The sequence below is a fragment of the Lachnellula hyalina genome (genome assembly GCF_007821495.1).
Source record: "Lachnellula hyalina strain CBS 185.66 chromosome Unknown contig00009, whole genome shotgun sequence".
In the NCBI taxonomy this organism is placed as follows: domain Eukaryota; kingdom Fungi; phylum Ascomycota; class Leotiomycetes; order Helotiales; family Lachnaceae; genus Lachnellula; species Lachnellula hyalina.
The window spans coordinates 62,481-79,769 of NW_022157123.1; the positions used below are offsets into that span (position 1 = coordinate 62,481).

At 48.4% G+C, this 17,289-nt stretch overlaps 7 protein-coding genes across 7 annotated transcripts; 3 read left to right on the forward strand and 4 right to left on the reverse strand.

Moving 5' to 3' along the window:
* Nucleotides 1-1,234: 1,234 nt before the first annotated feature.
* vma16 (putative V-type proton ATPase 20 kDa proteolipid subunit) lies at nucleotides 1,235-1,592 on the reverse strand (the record flags this gene model as incomplete). Its single annotated transcript, XM_031145657.1, has 2 exons — nucleotides 1,235-1,349; nucleotides 1,402-1,592. The coding sequence occupies 2 exons, from the start codon at nucleotides 1,590-1,592 to the stop codon at nucleotides 1,235-1,237; spliced, it is 306 nt and encodes a 101-aa protein (XP_031009029.1).
* Nucleotides 1,593-1,759: 167 nt separating this feature from the next.
* On the reverse strand, nucleotides 1,760-2,053 carry VMA16 (V-type proton ATPase subunit c''; the record flags this gene model as incomplete). The annotated part of the gene is made up of 3 exons (XM_031145658.1): nucleotides 1,760-1,855; nucleotides 1,908-1,942; nucleotides 1,996-2,053. The coding sequence occupies 3 exons, from the start codon at nucleotides 2,051-2,053 to the stop codon at nucleotides 1,760-1,762; spliced, it is 189 nt and encodes a 62-aa protein (XP_031008999.1).
* Nucleotides 2,054-2,285: 232 nt separating this feature from the next.
* On the forward strand, nucleotides 2,286-2,759 carry toa2 (Transcription initiation factor IIA subunit; the record flags this gene model as incomplete). Its single annotated transcript, XM_031145659.1, has 3 exons — nucleotides 2,286-2,332; nucleotides 2,404-2,551; nucleotides 2,607-2,759. The coding sequence occupies 3 exons, from the start codon at nucleotides 2,286-2,288 to the stop codon at nucleotides 2,757-2,759; spliced, it is 348 nt and encodes a 115-aa protein (XP_031009030.1).
* Nucleotides 2,760-5,323: 2,564 nt separating this feature from the next.
* LHYA1_G000669 (uncharacterized protein) lies at nucleotides 5,324-6,533 on the forward strand (the record flags this gene model as incomplete). The annotated part of the gene is made up of 3 exons (XM_031145660.1): nucleotides 5,324-5,661; nucleotides 5,896-5,992; nucleotides 6,099-6,533. The coding sequence occupies 3 exons, from the start codon at nucleotides 5,324-5,326 to the stop codon at nucleotides 6,531-6,533; spliced, it is 870 nt and encodes a 289-aa protein (XP_031009031.1).
* A 4,987-nt stretch (nucleotides 6,534-11,520) lies between these two features.
* bqt4 (Bouquet formation protein) lies at nucleotides 11,521-12,862 on the reverse strand (the record flags this gene model as incomplete). Its single annotated transcript, XM_031145661.1, has 3 exons — nucleotides 11,521-11,557; nucleotides 11,611-12,748; nucleotides 12,799-12,862. 3 exons carry the CDS (start codon nucleotides 12,860-12,862, stop codon nucleotides 11,521-11,523), a joined length of 1,239 nt encoding a protein of 412 aa, XP_031008975.1.
* Nucleotides 12,863-13,948: 1,086 nt separating this feature from the next.
* LHYA1_G000671 (Rho GDP-dissociation inhibitor) lies at nucleotides 13,949-15,074 on the forward strand (the record flags this gene model as incomplete). The annotated part of the gene is made up of 4 exons (XM_031145662.1): nucleotides 13,949-14,045; nucleotides 14,437-14,762; nucleotides 14,824-14,872; nucleotides 14,944-15,074. The coding sequence occupies 4 exons, from the start codon at nucleotides 13,949-13,951 to the stop codon at nucleotides 15,072-15,074; spliced, it is 603 nt and encodes a 200-aa protein (XP_031008969.1).
* Nucleotides 15,075-15,465: 391 nt separating this feature from the next.
* Nucleotides 15,466-16,719, reverse strand: LHYA1_G000672 (putative serine/threonine-protein phosphatase; the record flags this gene model as incomplete). The annotated part of the gene is made up of 3 exons (XM_031145663.1): nucleotides 15,466-15,929; nucleotides 16,023-16,277; nucleotides 16,326-16,719. Coding segments are annotated over 3 exons (1,113 nt in total), but the record flags the coding sequence as incomplete, so codon positions are not given.
* Between the last annotated feature and the right edge of the window lie 570 nt (nucleotides 16,720-17,289).

Sequence of the window (17,289 nt, forward strand, 5' to 3'; positions counted from 1 at the left end):
GTAGGCTGTGTGTGATAAGGGTATGACCCAAGCTGGCGGAATAGCCTGTACAACATAGGGGTTGCATCTAATCGCCATGTGGTCGTTATGGGAAGGACGAAAGCTAGAAAGCTAGTGAAACTGTATTCAGTCCAAACTAATTCACAAGTCAGCAAATCTACGCTGGTACAACCAGATTCTGAAATTGTAACGAGGCGTGTCATTACGACTCCTACTGCACGCCGTTGAACGAGGTATATTCTATAACGCCGGGGTGATTTTCGACATCTAACAAAGCTGAAGTCGCGAAGTGCCAATAACGTCTCACGGAAGTTGGGATAAGGAGCTTGCATACGTTTGCTTCCTCGATCTTCAACGGCAAAGTGATTGAAGACTGTTTGCAAGCGCTCCACCTCTTCTTCCAAGAGGAACTCTCTTCTCTGATACAAAGCATACTTTTTGCAGAGTTGATCTCAATTCGTCAGCTTATGAACTGCCAAGTAGTAAGGGAGCGAGCAACCTTTGTCAGTTGGCTGCGTCAGGAATTCCTGTAACACAGTCGTCTTTGTGGCCGCCTTTTTCTGCATATTGACGAGATAAGCCGAGCTCTCGTCCCCGGTTCCTTGACTCGTCATGGTGATGGTGATGGTGGTGGTGGTGAGAGGGTGGCTGTAATAGCAGATTGCTTGTGGATGGAGAAGGTATGCAGGACGAAGATCCGTAGACTTTTCCTGCGATATAGGGGACAGCTTGGAGGTACATTAGAGGAAGGTCATCTGTCGACATGTATTCTCTCATTGGTGGTGAGGAGACATTGTTATTATTCCTGTACGCGACGGTGGTTGATATCAGATGAAAGTTGCGATAAGAGGTTGCTGAGAGAAAGGCAATCTTGGTTTTGAAAGATAATGGCGGCAAGTTGCACTGAAAGGCGACTTCCTTTGCTGATAAAGTGAATGCTGGAGGTGACAGCAGCCCCTGGTTCCTTCCGTTTCTCTTCAGGAAGACTCAACCCTCGTCATGGAAACTCAAAAGTACCATTGTATTTACAAAACAATGTAAATATTCGTCTTGCATTTTGTAGAGAAAACATATGATACATACAAGCTAGCACCTACTCCGCATAGTGATGCAATCCTCGTATCAATACGGGCTATCCGCATGTCTACCTGAACGCCCCCCTCTCTCATCGCTTCGCTGGTATACACAAGTGCACCATTCTCCAGTTTGTTCCCCTTAATTCGTAATATATCTCCTATCTGCTTCCATCGCTGAATTCGTCTGCCTTTGATGAGACTAGTAAACCGATGATCAATCCAAAAAGCCCGAGAACGGAGCTGAAGATTTCGATAACCAGGATCTTGACGAACCTGTAGCATTTTTATTAGTGGTAGTTCTGTGGCAATGAAACAATGTACTAACAAACTCGGATCAGCAGCATCTGCCAAAGCAGCACCACTACCGTTGATTCCAACAGACACACCACAGATCAAATTACACAAGCCCACAGTCAACCCAGCCCAGAATAGAGCGTATCCAGTATAATAGTTTTGTCCAGAGTACAGGGCTTCTCCTGTTACAACCTGGAGTTTCGAGGAGAATACGATCGACATGATGACGCCGTAGATGGCCACGACTTCGCAGAAAATAATCGAGATCAAGTTTTTCGTTCGAATACGAGGGGCCCTTACTCCTCCACCAATGATCGAGGAACCCGTAATAAAGATACCCCTTTGAAAGCCGTTAGAGATGGCAGATGTATGAGGGGTAGCTAGAAGCTTTACCATGCTGCTCCCACGACAGACAATCCTATGCACAAGCCAATGCCCATATCAGCCCAAGCGTACGGCGATACATCCTCGAGGAATTGTCCGACCTATCCATTATCAGTCGCAGGTCTAGTGGGAGTCTACAGGTTCCCAACGTACGTTGAAGGCTTCTCCATCACCGGTAAACAGCATATCTAGGAGCTGTCAGTTCTTTCCGGCCTTCATTCCAGTTTTCTCCGCAACTTACAAGCTCCAACCACTGTCAAAGCGGTGGTAGCACCACCGAATCCATATTTGAGACTCATGTTGCTGGCACAATTGGGCGTGAAGACTAGACCAGAGGTGAACCGTTGTTGTCGAAGCTATTCAGGTTGCAATCCATCTCGAAGTTCCTCGTCAGAATGGGCATTTGGGCTGCCGTACAAATCCGCTAATGCTCTAGCGTCATTGCGGCTCCCGTCCCGCAAGGTATCAATCATTTCAAGCCAACAAAGCGAACTCTCCCTCTACAACGCCGTTCCGCGAAATAAAATAATCATGGCCGCCAACGGACAGTCCTTTTACGAGCTCTATCGCCGTAGCAGGTACTGTGCCTCTGCTTTACTATGTGGCCTTTCTTGCTATCTATCATGAAACTAATATTGTGCCCCTCTAGCATCGGCATGGCGCTCACGGACACCCTCGACGACCTGATCAGCGAGCGTCGCATTGAGCCCCAGTTGGCGATGAAGATTCTGGCGAACTTTGATCGGAGTATCACCGAGGTGTTGGCAGAGAAGGTCAAGGCACGATTATCTTTTAAGGTATTTGACCCTGAGGATGGTTTATGGTGAGGGGCAGCTGCTGATGCCGCTGTAGGGACATCTCGACACCTACCGTTTCTGCGACGAAGTTTGGACGTTTCTGATAAAGGATGTCACCTTTAAGATGGAGAACTCCAGTCAGACAGTCCAGGCGGAGAAGGTCAGAATCGTGAGCTGCAACAGCAAACGACCTGGAGACCCACAATGAGCTCATACATTTACACGCTTTCGTTTGCGATGCTGCGATTTACCGGGTACTTTTCTTTTTAAATGCGTCTCATCTCACGAAACCTCCACGGTTGACCCCACCAGATCGATACCGAGCGGGCGGATACTTTGTCACAGGGGAGCACATGCAGGCGTTCATCGGATATAGGGAGGCGGCGTTTATTCAGGCATGGTCTGGTACGAGACGAAATGTCCTTTAAGACATAGAACAGAGAATGGCAAATATTTGCGCCATACTCTATGCAAGTAGGTGAAATGGGTGGTTGCCCTCTGACATGCATATCAGGCAGTCACTCTTACCCTATCCGGGGACCTCGTGTGAACGGCGTAGGAGCTGCTTAGCGAACCTTCGTATCTTACGAGTACCGCCTCACTCCAAGGGAGTAGGTTATATCAGCGATACTAAGGTATACCTGTCCGATTGGTTATTGGCTCTAGTTGAGCCATTCTATATCATTTTCATATGTTTCAACTAGTCTGGCCTTGCGCCGCTTCCCAGAATTAGAGCATAATAGTCACGCCTCGCTGTAAAGTAAGGTGACGTTGTATTTAGGTGCGTCGTATCCTTCTTTCACGTTTTCGATGGGGAAGCGAGCGGCTGATTCCCACAGAAGGATTATTTACCCACTTAGGTGGCAGGGGGGCCAATGGGTCTCGCGTCTCAGATCTGACTAATATCGCCAGGATTCAAGATGTGCTGCAGTATCATCCCTCGGTGTTCCTTCAGCAAGACACAAATCTCCACATCTTCCTCAGGTTCTTTATCAAAATTGGCGATTCCCTCTCTTTTGAATCGATCATCATGACTTACCTTTCCTTGGACAGCCATGAACAATAAACTGTATTTCATAATTTTTTCCGTTTTGTGGCTTCCAACAGCTTCAGCAGCTTGCCAAGATGGGTCTCCAAATGCCGACACACTTTGCTTGCCTATTACGCATGTCACATCTACTTTATCAGCAGTTCAGACTTTGTCATTAGGACGACGACAAGCTTCATATCTGGATCCTATAAATGCTGCAGCAACACCAGCTGGAATTCCCTCGAACACACAAGAAACCGCCTTAGCTACAATCCCAATAGCAGAAGCAACATCTTTCCCTTCTGCCATAATAATCGACACATCAAGCCTTAGTGTACCGACAGAAACCTCAAAGCCCGCCAGTGTGTCCACGATACCTAAACCAGAAAATTCACCATCTCACGTCCTCGGGATTGTCATTCCAATCATCGCAGCCCTTGTGCTCATCATCTTGACCATCATCATCGTCCTCTTCATGCGTCGCAGGTACAGAAAACCACGCGAGGAGAAGCTTCTGGAGGAGGATTGGCCGGAGTTGACGGACGAGAAAGCTGCACGCTTTTCTGTCTTGTCTATATTAGGAAAGCCACTTCCTAAGGCCCCTAGCTCTAGAGCACCACCCCCAAGGGCACTGTCTCCAGCAGCCCGGACTTTTGAAGCACCTGGTCCCAGATCACCATTTTGGCCACCGTCTCCAGGGACACAAACTTTTGGAGCACCGTCTTATTATGGGGCACGATCTCCTGGGCTATATCCCGGAACTCCTTCATCTATGCCACTGTCTCCAGCGCCGCCGACGTCTAGGGCACTGTCACCTTGGGAACAGTCTAGAAGGCCATCTTCTTCAATTTACGAAGGTTCTCCGGCACTGTCTACGGGAACGTTCGAGACACCGGATAAGAAATTCGCGGCCCAGGAATTGGAGGGGAGTCAGATCAGTTTGGTCAGATATACTGTTATATGTGGGTACGATGGTCCACTGGACAACTGACGAAGAGGGTAGACTGGGTGCTTCACCATGCATGGATGGGAAGCCAGAAGTGGTCTACAATTTTCTGTTCGAAGTTGTCACACGGTTGGTTCATGAGCAGGAAACGGAATTTGTACATGAAGGAGTTCGAATCGAGAACGGAGTTATGGTCAGCATTTTGGGCGTCTGGTTGGAGCAAATAAGTTACAAGTTACGAATTTCTATTCTTACTGTATAATATCTTAATTACTAGATACATATTGAGAAATAGTTGTTTGAAACCAAAGAAGAGGCTGTCCGCAGGTTTCTACAGTATCAAACGTGGTTACTACCTCCTGTCTGTTGCAGATCAGCTAGGTTTCACATCTTGTTCTAGAGTAGCTAATTTGCATATAGCCTCAATGTAGTGTAGGGATGAGGCACATTCAAATTAGCCATCGAGACTTACGGAGCATGTCCCTCTAGCAAATGTAACATTGAAACCAAAATAGACCTCACGAAGTTGCTAAACTTTATCCAAACGGAATCTTCGGCCGGCCATTTCCATTTCCCATCCGATCGATCGATATCTTGGCATCACACTCGGCCCACAAGTTTACGGAAGTAAACCACAACATGAAGTTCACCTCACACGCCCACGCGTCACACCACCAACACGGCATTCATCGCCAGAATCCGCTCCGCGCTGTATACCTCTTCCGGCGCATTCCGCTCCTTCGACCTCCACCGGTCTGCCATACACCCATCTATTTCTAGCCCCTTACGAATCGACATGCCTCCTCGTACGCGCTCCTCCGCCAAGCACAAGCACACTCACATCCCTACCACTCCCGCAAGCACAAGCACAAGCACAAGCACAAGCACAGCCTTGGACACGTTCCCGCGCGAGCCATTGCTTGGCACATCTCTATCGCAACGACAACCACCCTCCAACCCCTCCAACCCCTCCACCACTCTTCGTACCAAGTTAGTGGGAGAGCAAGAGAAAGAGACAAGAGGGGTAGAGAAAGACGAGATGGAGTTTAAAGATCTAAGCCGCAAGTCGCAGTGGATTGCGCTGGCGATTATGAGTGGTGCTTGTGCGGCTTTCAATGGCGTTTTTGCTAAGTTGTATGTGAAGCCTACTTACTCACTCTACTTCCACTTCCTTTGATATTATATCTCATAGTTATGTTGTACGGGAAGAAAGGAAATATGGATTCGGATTTTATTTATATACTCTCCTCAGCTCTACCAGGAACGGGAGATCCCGTACGTAGTGACGGACGCACCGGCTTCATGTCAATGGTCTCACGGCTTAATCGGATCGGCTCTACTTTAGCTGACACTTGCCCATCTCAACAGAACAACGACCGAACTCACCACCTCATTTGCGACATCTATCGCGAACCTCCTGGGGCTGGGTGATGGCGAGAAAGTAGTCGAAGTTGTTGTGCGAGGGGTAATTTTCCCATAACCCCCTACCCCTCCATCCACCTCTCCCCTAAACTACAACCAGGACTATTCATGAGTACCAACTAACACACCCTTCTTTTCCCACTCCACAGCTCTTCTTCCTCCTAAACCTCCTCTTCAACGCCATAATGTGGACGCTCTTCACCAAAGCCCTCGCGCGCGGCACCTCCACAACCCGCGTCTCGATCCTCAACACGTCCGCGAACTTCATGCTAACCGCCATCCTGGGCTTCCTCATATTCAGCGAGTCCCTGCCGCCGCTGTGGTTCCTGGGCGCTGCGTTGCTGGTTGCTGGGAATGTGATTATTGGGCGCAGGGACGAGGGGGAGGATAAGGATGGGGATTTGGAGGCTGGTGAGAGGGAGGAGGAGGAGGGCGCTTTGTTGGTTGCGGGTGGTGAGGCGCTGGAGTTGGAGGAGGAGGAGGAAGGGGCAGAGGGGAGGAAGGATGAGGATATTGTGCACTTGGGGGATTTGGGGAGTGGGGATAGTGATGATGATGATCTTGTGGATTTGAGGAGTAGATGATGAATGTATATGTGTACGAGTTAGACACTTTGTGGCGTTTGGCATAACACCAAGATACCCGTTGGAGAACGGATGTTTAGGAAATTAGACATTGTAAATTAATATACAGACTACAAAGGCCTTGGGTCAGTCGGGTGATATGATTTGTTTTGATTGTTAAAAGCTAAGGGTATCTACCTTGACATACAGCCACCCAACCCAGCAAAATGCTAATAATCTACCCGTTGTCCCATATAATTCTTTCCTGCAATATCTTAAAAACAAATGTGAAACCGTTAAACCCCTTTCTAAACTCTCGCTAATATGCTCAAGCTAGTCATATCCTTCCAAAATTCTCGTATCCGTAAGATAGCAACGTAGCAATACACGCCCCATACCCATGTATAGGAATGCCACATCCTCTTCAAATCCCACCCCAACAATCACCTACGCCGTCGACGCCTTTCGTCCATCATTTCCACCAACAGGTGTCCGTTTGAATGGCGGAATGAACGGCAAAGATTTCATCCTCTTCCTCGCCATACCGGGGGTCGTTCCCATTCCTAAACTAGCCTGCCTCGCAAGTGTCTTCAAGCTTTTGCGTTGACTAGACCCTGCTTCTAGGAGTGTAGGAAGTCTAGGAGTCCTATTGAGAGGAGAGATTTTGGTAGGGGATATTTGGTTAGGCGAGTATGCAAAGGCCTCGTCCATGGAGATTCCACCAGCCATTAAGCCCGGGTTGTCGTTTGGAGGACCAAAGAAAGCCGGTCTTGCTGGCGTGGACTTCGTACGAGAAAATCTTGTGGAGCGAATTGGATCCTGAAGCTGTTGCGAAGCTCGTGCAAAGTAACTGATGCTTTCGGGAACATAGGATAATTGAGATTGGTGCACTTCAGACTCGATTTCATGCTCGTGTTCGCTATCAAATTGGGTTTCGGGAATTTCTGCACTGGACTGAATGTTGGGTAGTCTAATTGGTCTCTTTTCGGACGCATTACGAGCCAAAGAAACCCCGAGGTGACCCACGAGGGGTCGGGTTGCTCCAAGTATAGTCGAACCTTGGCTCTCATTGTTATTGACAATGCTTCCGTGCCGGAGTAGAGTCTGACTGCCGCCTAGTTCAATAGACCCTTGAAATTCGAGGCCATGACCAGCTGCATTGCCGTCTAATTCTGGGCTCTGTCTGGAGTGAGTGAGCCTTAACGACTGACTTTGCCGACGTTGTTGCACCATGCGTTGTGACTGGCTGCGACGTTGGTTTAATACTCTTTGACGAAAGGGCAAGGGAGTTGGACTTTTGTCGATATCCTCGGCAACTTCAATAAGTCTCCCACTGGAGATGGGCTGGGTGGGTTGGTAGGAATCATCGGCATTCTCTGACAATAGCGTGGTGTTTTCGTCTCTTTTAACCTCGCTTGGTCTGGACGTGGTACTACCAACCCCCGCATCTACCTGTCCACCAGTCTTCAGGCCCAAATTGCTGCAGAGCTCCGGTAGATTTATTATGTTTTCAGGCGGCAGCTCGCCTGGACTTGATTGACTTGGCTTCCAAGAACTATCAAAGCTAACTTCCTCGATATGCTGAGGGACAATACTGTTCCGGCCTTCAAGTGAGTTCTGTGTCTCGGCATCAAGAGCATATCTGGCTATCTGCGGTAGGCGTGTTACCTGGGAACGTGAGTTGTCTGCTGGTATAGCGATCCGCTCGGGCTTCCAAGCATCAATGACTATTTGTGGAGCCTTTTGCCCAAGAATGGGTTTGGTAGTCTCCTGGGGCAACAAAAACTCTGGGGTGAATTTCTCAAGTCGCATTCTTCCATTGTTTTTCAGGGGTACTACATTCTCGGCGTTTTTCTCTCGCACCTCAACATAGACAAGCATCGGTTCTTCTTCGATGGCCGCAATATCTATGGTCCTTTTTTTCGGCTCGGTGTCATGCTCTTGAGAACGAGTACCCGGGGTACGTTCCGCCTCTTCATCAGATGTTTCTTCTTCAATATCCGCGTCACAATAGCTCTCACTCGCATCATCGCTATCACCCGTGCGACTTGATGGTCTGGGAGTAGTGACCATATCTAGTTGCTGCAACGCCTCTAGATCTTCTTGCTCGAGCTTCTGCAAATATTGTCTTGACGTCGAGACTGTCTTTGAGCTTTGTGAGAGATTTGCTTTGTCTGGCTCGTTGAGTCTAAAGCTTCCTTTTTGAATGAGACATCGAGAGACTTTTGGGCTTCTTGCTTCTTCGAGAAAGCTGACACGGCCCATTGTTGATTCTTGTCTTTTTAGGCAAGATTTGAGATTGCTTGGCGTTTGAACAATTGCTTCATATTTGACTGCAATAGGGGTCTCTTGTTGGGAATTGGACAACGTTAGTTGCGACTGTCGAATTTGGGGTTCATGAGGATGCCCAGGCGGTATGTCCTGATCTTCTGACTGAACAAGCTTTTCGTGAGCAGGCTCAATACCCTTTTGCTCTGCCTTGGCGATCGCTATTTGTTCATTGGTATCTTTCCCGTCCATGAAGTCACACCCGGAAGATTCGACTGGTGTCTCTTGCCCAAAGTGTTCGCGATGAAGGCCACTTTCGTGGCTATGATGAGTATTTTGTTGCTCTTGGGCTTGTTGAAAAGCGTCTTCGTCATGATAACGCTCACAATTGTGTTTGGCATGATGATGTTCGACACTATCAATCATCATGGGATCTTCTCCATCCGCACCATTCGCATTTTGGGGGAAGGGGACCAATTTATTGGCTCTGCGTCGTGGCTTCTGACGAGCCTGCTCTTCCCGAAAGTCGTCTTCAGAATATGTCTCCGCTACAAGAGTTAATTCGCCGATGTGGAGCGTCAGCTTCTGCGTAGGGCCCTGGCGACGATTTTGCTGGCGCATAGGCATCGTTCGTCCGATGGGTTCAGCTTCGTTGCCGACGAAACCGTCTGAATATGTAGGCTGTTCTGTATTCCGAGAAGCTCCTTGAGCTTGTGGTATACGAAATTCGGAAAGATTGATCGGACCAATGCCTTTGCTACGCAGTTTGATAGATACTTTGGTAGTAGTCTTTCGACGACGACTCTTGGGGGCTTCGGATTCTTCGGAGGAAATCAGGATTGGATCTTCCGGCAACTCTGAGGGTATAACTAAGCAAACTATGAGTTGAGATCTGATAGTTTTGTGTACTAAGATCTCACCAATATCATCTTCTTTGTCTGGGCCATCAAATCTTTCTGGCGCAGTAACAAGTTCGTTGACTGGCAATCTGCGGGGAGTCTCCTTCTGCGTCACCTTTGAGGACTTCGACTTCGGATTTTTACCGGCCGCATTCTTCTGAACAGTTGTAGCTTCTCGTGATGATTTAGATGCTCTTCGACGGCTGATATCCTGTAGAGCAGCCTTTTTAGCTATCACATTGGGAATCTGACGGCTTGCTTGTCGCTGTTTCTTAGGTGTTGGCTCCTCGAAGTCCTCTTCCTCCCAGTTCCCAGCTTGATTGCATTCGGTGTCTTCTCTGGGGCGTTTAGGACTGAGCGATGACGATGCAATTGGGGGGGTAGGAGGGCTTGGAGGGCTGTCAAATAGCAAATCATGATCGTCCTCTCCAATATGCAAGATCTCGATGTCAATTAGATCGAGTTCCTCTTCAACTTCTCTATAGAAAAGTACTAGTCAGCTCTAGGTTTTAGACGAGTGAAGGTCGCCGGAGCAACTTGATCATTGATTGACGGGAAGATGGCTTACTGATTATGTTGGACATCACTATCTTCGTCAGCTACTTGCTTACCTACTGAAATGCGACCTTGAGTAGCCGCAATTGTTCGATTCTGGGAGTATGTCTTCATAGGTGTTTTCGAATCTCGTCGAAGTTGATTAACGCGCAGTGTAAATGCTTGACTCTCTTGGCTGGATGGTGAGACATGGCAACCATCAGTCTCGCCTCCTTGCTCTTCCTGCTCTTGGTTAAGGTCGCTAATGGAGATATGCTGTTTGTTGTGGGTGTGTTTTTGAAGAGGGTTCCTTGGAGCCTGTGGTGTCTCTTGGTAAACTTGGAACTCGTCAAGATCGTAGAGGTCACGCCGTTCCTCGACTTGGCGAGATCCATTCCCATTGACTACCGGTGTGCTATTTGGAGGCTGCTTAGAGCTTCCAGCACACATAGAGTTCTTGGACTGCTCCGCAGGCCTTGCATTTACCACCGTCTGATAATCAACATGAGGAGCGTTGTGCCCAGCACGTCCCTGTTGGCCTGAATGCTCACCATGCTTGAACGGCTCCGAAGCATTGGCATCCCATTTCTGCGGGAAAGGGTTGACCAGAGGCTTAGACAGGGAGCCTTCAGAATCCGAGCTGCTGCTGGCTCGACCAACATTCTTATTCACCTGCAACCTTAATTGCTGTTGCCGAGATTCTCCTCGCCGGCATCTGCTTGGGACTCCAGGAGTAGTCCTTGAAGGAGTTTGCGCATGGTCACTCGCACGAGCAGAAATCTTGGTGGCCAGTATCGCCTTCGTCGTTTCGCTCAGAGGTTTGTGTGGACGTGATGGCGCCATTGTGGCACTTCTAGCTGGAAACTTCACATCGAATGCTCTCTCAAGGCTGAGCATGTAGTGATCACCTCTTTCGCTTATAGCATCGATGCGAGAATGATGGTAAAATGTCAGGGTTTGGACTGCTCGTTTGAAGTATGGAGAAAGAACGAGATGCCAAATTCGCTTAAATCACGATGAAGTGCCCATCCAAAATCGGGAGGCGCGATGAGATCCGATACCCCTTGAGCACCAGCATTGTTTTAGTTGTCTTGCATTCTGAAATTAAAAATCCTACAAAAATGGGGCCTGAAAAGGGCGAATTTTTACAAGTACGCAATTAATCTTGCGACTTGAATGGGGTCAATCCAGACGGGGTATCCAGTGTGGCTTCCAAAGCGAGAGTATGTATGTGCAGCCCATCACTTAACAACGCCCCCAAAACAGCAAAGAGGATTATAAACGAGAAAGAGCTCTTTAAAGGAACTTCACATTAGTGTGGTGAAGGCATATTGTACGGCAGCACTATATGAGTTAGCCTCGTAGATCGACTAGGATTTTCCAAAGATTGTACTTACCCAACCACCAACGTAGCACTAATACCAATCAAAGCTCTCGTCTTGACGCGTTCCTTCTTGAGCTCTGTCTCCACCTTTGCCTTCTTTGCTGCTGGAGCAGGTTCCGAAGCCCCTTCATCATTCTCCTCATCCTCAAGCTCCTCAGCCTTTCGCTTGGATTTCTTTGGTGCGCTACTAGAAGCAACGGCTTGGCCAGTTTCTTCTTGGGCCTTCACTGCGGCATCTACCATTTCCTTTGCTTTAGCAATCATGGCCTCAGTATCTTCAGGTAATGGTAGGTCGGCGAATCCGGCTGGCATCTCAACTTCGACATGCGTATGAGTCGTCTCAACATCGCCCTTGACCTCTACATCCGTATCAACATTGACGCGAACCACTGGCTCTTCCTTAACTTTCAGCTCTTCTTTAACTTCTTCGGTAATCGTCTCAACCTCAATAGTCTTTTCAGCCTCCTCACCGGCAGCCTTCAAAGCCTGTTGGAGGTTTTTGCTAGCAAATTTAGGACTTGGCTCAGCTGAATCTTCCTTCTTCGTCTTCCGTGATCTTGTAGACGCGGTACCATGCTTCTTTGGCGAGGCGATTTTACTGGGAGATGCGGATCGACGTGGTCGGCCACGGCTTGGCGTAGGGGCGGCAAGCGATTCTTGAGGCATGAGGAAGAATGCAGGAGGCGAGGAAACTGGCTTTGCTGCACCGTCTTTGGTAGGATTGACTTCAATAGGTGTGTTGTCCAACAGTGCCTTGACCCATGGTAGAATTCGATATTCTTCGGCGAGCTTGAGCGCACTTTGCGGAGGAATCCAAACATTACCAGCTGTCTCGTCTGTACTTGTTGTTTCGAGACTCTTCACATATTTGCGCTCATCATCTTCCTCGGAAGCCTCGGCATAAGGGAAAGTCGCCTTGAACATTCCTGTGGCGCTTATGTATCCGTCATTGCTACGTCGCATAAGGAAGTAGGACGCGGGCGAAGGCTTGAAGATCCCAGACACAATCCCTTTCGGCAACGGAGCGCGCAGATGCGCATAGTCGAAAGTGCCTAGATTCTTTGGCTTCGTAGAGTTTGACGTTCCGACCTGGCCAGCCTTCACAGCGAGATCGGTCTGGCCCAGACGACGACGCTCCACGAGAGTCTCATCTACAATTGTTAGTATGAAGCCGGTTGCGCTGATAGGCGCGTCGTCTTACATGCTGGTATTTCTTCCGTCATAAGAGGGTTGACGCGTTCGGGAAGGTGTCGAGAATGCGCCATTGTATGAATTATTACAATGTGTTATGTAGTGAAGAGTATGTTCAAGTTCGACGATGCTGTCCGAGATGGAAATATGACGGACGCGTAGGATGTACACCTATGATTCCTTCGCAAGTTAGATACAGGACCTAACAGTGTAGAATATGCGGCGCATCGCATGGAAGCAATGCGCATCTATCCTAACTCACCAGATCACGAATGCGCCTGTTGTGACACGTCGAGATGTGACTTAATAAGCTGTGCCGACGACGATTTTCTCGGAGCGCAGAACGTTGTCAACACGATTGGACGGCGACAAGCGCGCGCGAGGCTCGAAAGTTGATATCGCGAATCGATGGAGACCGGCGATAAGAATATGGGTATGGGTAGACGATGCGAATAATGGATATGTCTCAAGGATTGTCGCGCAAGTAAAGTGAAGGATATCCCTGGCCTGGGCTGGAGAGATTTTAGAGGTTGCGTTGCGCTTTGCGCTGTCTACTTTAATCGATGGTCAGGGTAGTAAGGTTTGTCCTTTCCCAATCCGGACTTGGAGAGAAGAGTATGCGTTGTACGAAGGAGGAAGGAGCTCACGACATGGCTTGGCTTGCTTTGGATGTTTGAATGAAGTTGTTCCGAGACTGCTTAGGTAGAATCAAATTCACACTCTACCTGTCTGATCAATACGCATTTCGCGACATCAGGGGTCCTCCCTTCATCCTCCCTTCAGATTCTGTATCAGGAGTGGTAACCCCTGAATCAGGTGACCAATTACCAGACATAGCCAGCTACTTCTATGTGCTCTTCTTTGTTTGTGTGTTTGTATTTAACATTCCTAGTAGATGCCATGAAACCGTCATATTTTGATTCCTCAACTGCACTCACACTTCCGATTCAGTATCATTGTATCCATCCCTCCTTTCACGTGCTCTCGCGGCGGGACCTTACCTACAGAACGGCGGTGACAGGGGTGCGCAGCAACCCCACCACAATCAACTCTCGAATCGGTCGTGGTTGTTCGAAGGTTCGCAATTCCTGCTACTTTTCCCAAATCTCCAACTTCAACTTCCACCAGCCCAATCACATTCAAGCAGAAGAAATATCAAAATGGCTTCCACAACCAACGACCAAGAGCTCTTGCCAGAGCAGACGGAGGGGTTCAAGGTGGGAGAGAAGAAGACGATGGATGAGTATCATAACATGGGTATGTTTTTTGAATTTGGCATTTATTCAGTTTGATAGCATGTTGTTATCTTTGCCCTTTGGATTTACAGCGTATATTATTTGCTGGTAATTCTAGCTTTCGAGATTCATTTCCTACCTAGGTTGGCAGACCATACCCCTCATTGTGTGGGTCGCTGGGAGGTTGAGAACAACAGAACAGCAGAAGAGCAAAGCATCCCGATCCTCGTCGAGACCTTCTGCAGCTTCCCGATTGCTCACCGGCACGAAACTTCCTTGTCTCTGCCGGACAATAGAAACCTAGCTGAGTAGCTATAGCTATGTTTTCCTACCAGAGCTACCCCTCACCGAGATCTTCCTATCTCCCCACACCAGCTATTCACCCACAAAATACTGACTATTTACCTTTATAGATGCCGAAGATGAAGCCATGCAACGCTACAAGCAATCCCTTGGCCTCGGCGGCGGCGGCAAGGACCTCAGCGACCCCAACGACCCTCGCCACTGTATCATCCTATCCTTAAGCATGGATTCGGAAGGCCGCCCTCCAGTCACCATCGACCTGTCCACCAAAGGCTCCGAAGCCACCCTGAAAGAAAAGCCGTTCAAGATCAAGGAGGGTGCTAAGTTCAGCATGACCGCCAAGTTCAAGGTACAGCATGAGATTCTGAGCGGGCTGCATTATGTGCAGATTGTGAAGAGGAAGGGTATTCGAGTCAGCAAAGATCAGGAGATGATTGTGAGTCTTCACTTAAGAAACATATCATAGCGCAAAGGCCGGAGGCTAATAGAACATTTAGGGTTCCTACGCGCCAAACACAGACAAGACTCCCGTTTACTCCAAGCGTTGTACGTTCAGCCTCCCTTCCCTAACTCTCCCCACCCCCTCCCTAATATACTAACCTGTACTTTCTTCACAGTCGCCGAAGAAGACGCCCCCACCGGCATGCTAGCACGAGGCCACTACACTGCCATATCAACCTTCATAGACGACGATAAGAAGCGCCATCTAGAGTTCGAGTGGGCTTTCGATATTGCGAAGGACTGGTAGATTTGTCGCTGAACGTTAGATACTTGGAATGATGGATGGAAAAGTTATGATATGATTGATGACCAAATGATTGATTTGAGCAAAGCAGAGCAATAAGACTTGGTGGTGATATTGTTTCCATGGCAAGAATGCGTTTATACATGCGGAGGCAGTTCTTTCTGCGAGATGAGAAATGAATTCACGAAATGAAACAGCAATTTTCCTAGTGTGCATATGCTTTTACTTTCTTCTTTGATTTCTGATATGTTGGGTGTATTTTACACCGTCTATTTCAAAGGTCTACAAGGAAGAAGTAATTACTTCCATATGCATGCAGCGTTATCCTGCCCGTCTTTCTACAATCCAGCGCCTGAAATTCTCCCTCAAGAAATCGTGCTTGGCTGTTCTTCGTTCATAGGAAGTAATCAGGAAGCAGGCTCCCATCAGAAGTCTTCTCCTGTCCACCCTGCTGCTGCCCATCCTTATGCACATCATTCTCGGGCGCAGCAGCGAAAACGTTAAAGAACCTCTCCCCCGTATCGCTAACCTCCAACACACTCGCCATATTCCCACACCTATAACAGTAATTCGGCGCGCTCCACACCGTACTCAACCTGTCATCATATAGGACTTGGTAGCCTTCTTGGCACAGTTGATGTGCGCGCAGGATGTGCGACATGTTGTTTACTTCGAGGAATTTCTTAACGACTTGCGCGCCGAAAGTGTAGCCCGCGCCACGGGGGGAGAGAGAGAATTCGTCGCGCTCGGGGTCGGGGTCTGACCAGACTAGGTCGGCCATAGGGCCTTCGTGAGGGATTTCGCGGAAGCGGTCGATGATTTTGATTTGGTCGATCGAGTGGATGGAGGGGGAGAGACCTGGGGGTGTATGTATTAGCTGCTGGGCCCTATTTTGTGACAAAATGCATTTTTCCAAGTGGAAGAGATTTTTCGTGAATGATTTGTCTTTACCTCCATGGACGCAGAAGATCTGGTCATTGATGACCACACTCAGCGTCAGAAAGTCGAACATATCCGTAAAGTAGTGCCAGACATTCGCATTTCCATATTTCCTTGAACATTCGGTATAGAACCCATATGATTGTGTAACTCCCCTCGATTCATGATTTCCTCGTATCAAATGGACTCGGTGCGGGTATCGAAGCTTCAAACAAACAAGAAGGGAAATCGTTTCAACGCTGAACATGCCGCGATCAACATAATCGCCTGGGAAGCTGTTAGAATATCTCCACTTCCTGGGATGAATATATATACCAAGGAAGAGGTAATTGGTATCTGGGCACCATCCTCCAATCTTAAAGATCTCTATCAAGTCGAAGAATTGACCATGTATATCTCCAACTACTGTAACTGGTGCTTGCACATGTACAACATTACTTTCTTGCATCAACAACTCTTTTGTCTTTGCACATATTGCTTCAATGACCGATTCTGCAAGCAGATTCTTCTTGTAGAGGCTTTCTATACATTCGTCCAAATCGACAGAAGCTAGACAGTTAGCTGAAGGACAGGCGCTGTCTGGAAAAGCTTGAGCATACAAGGCAGGCCAGGCATGTTGCCAGTGTAAGGTAGACCGATTATCGATGGTGGTGCTCGCCACGGAGCTCAGGAGTAGGAGGCGAAGGGGGGCAGCTGGCACATGCGGTATCTTTCGTTGATGAGTGCTGGCGCAGCAACATGGTCGTCGTCGCGGGATGAGTGTTGCGTCTAAGTCATATCAAAGAGGCTTAAGGAGTGACGGGTGGTGTGGAAGAAACAAGCTTGCCTCAACATCAGTATGAAATACTTCGAAATACCGATGATTACCAACACTGCTGCAGAGGCGTGCGTGCTGTTCTCTCTTGCGCTTCAAGCTTGCAGTTAAAAGCCCCAGTGATCGCCGAAAGTACTAATTCTTGGTCTAGTCCTAATACAGTATCGGGTGCATAATCCCTGTCGCGTACTTTCAATTCGCTCTTCCCTTTCTCTCCCCTGCCCGTCCGGTCGCTCTGGACTTTTTATCAAACCACCAACTGTCATCTCAAATCTTCTTTCAAATCTTCATTCAAGTTCTGTCTTCTCTGGCCTCCTTCTTTCCTATGCCAATAATTGCGCTGCATTCAATCTCCTTCCCTTGCCTTGCCTTGCATTCCATCCGTTGATCACGGGGCTTCGCTTGCTTTCTGCTGTGGGTGTGAGCTCTACGCGGCCGCCAAAGTTCAAGTTGCTCATGTAACAT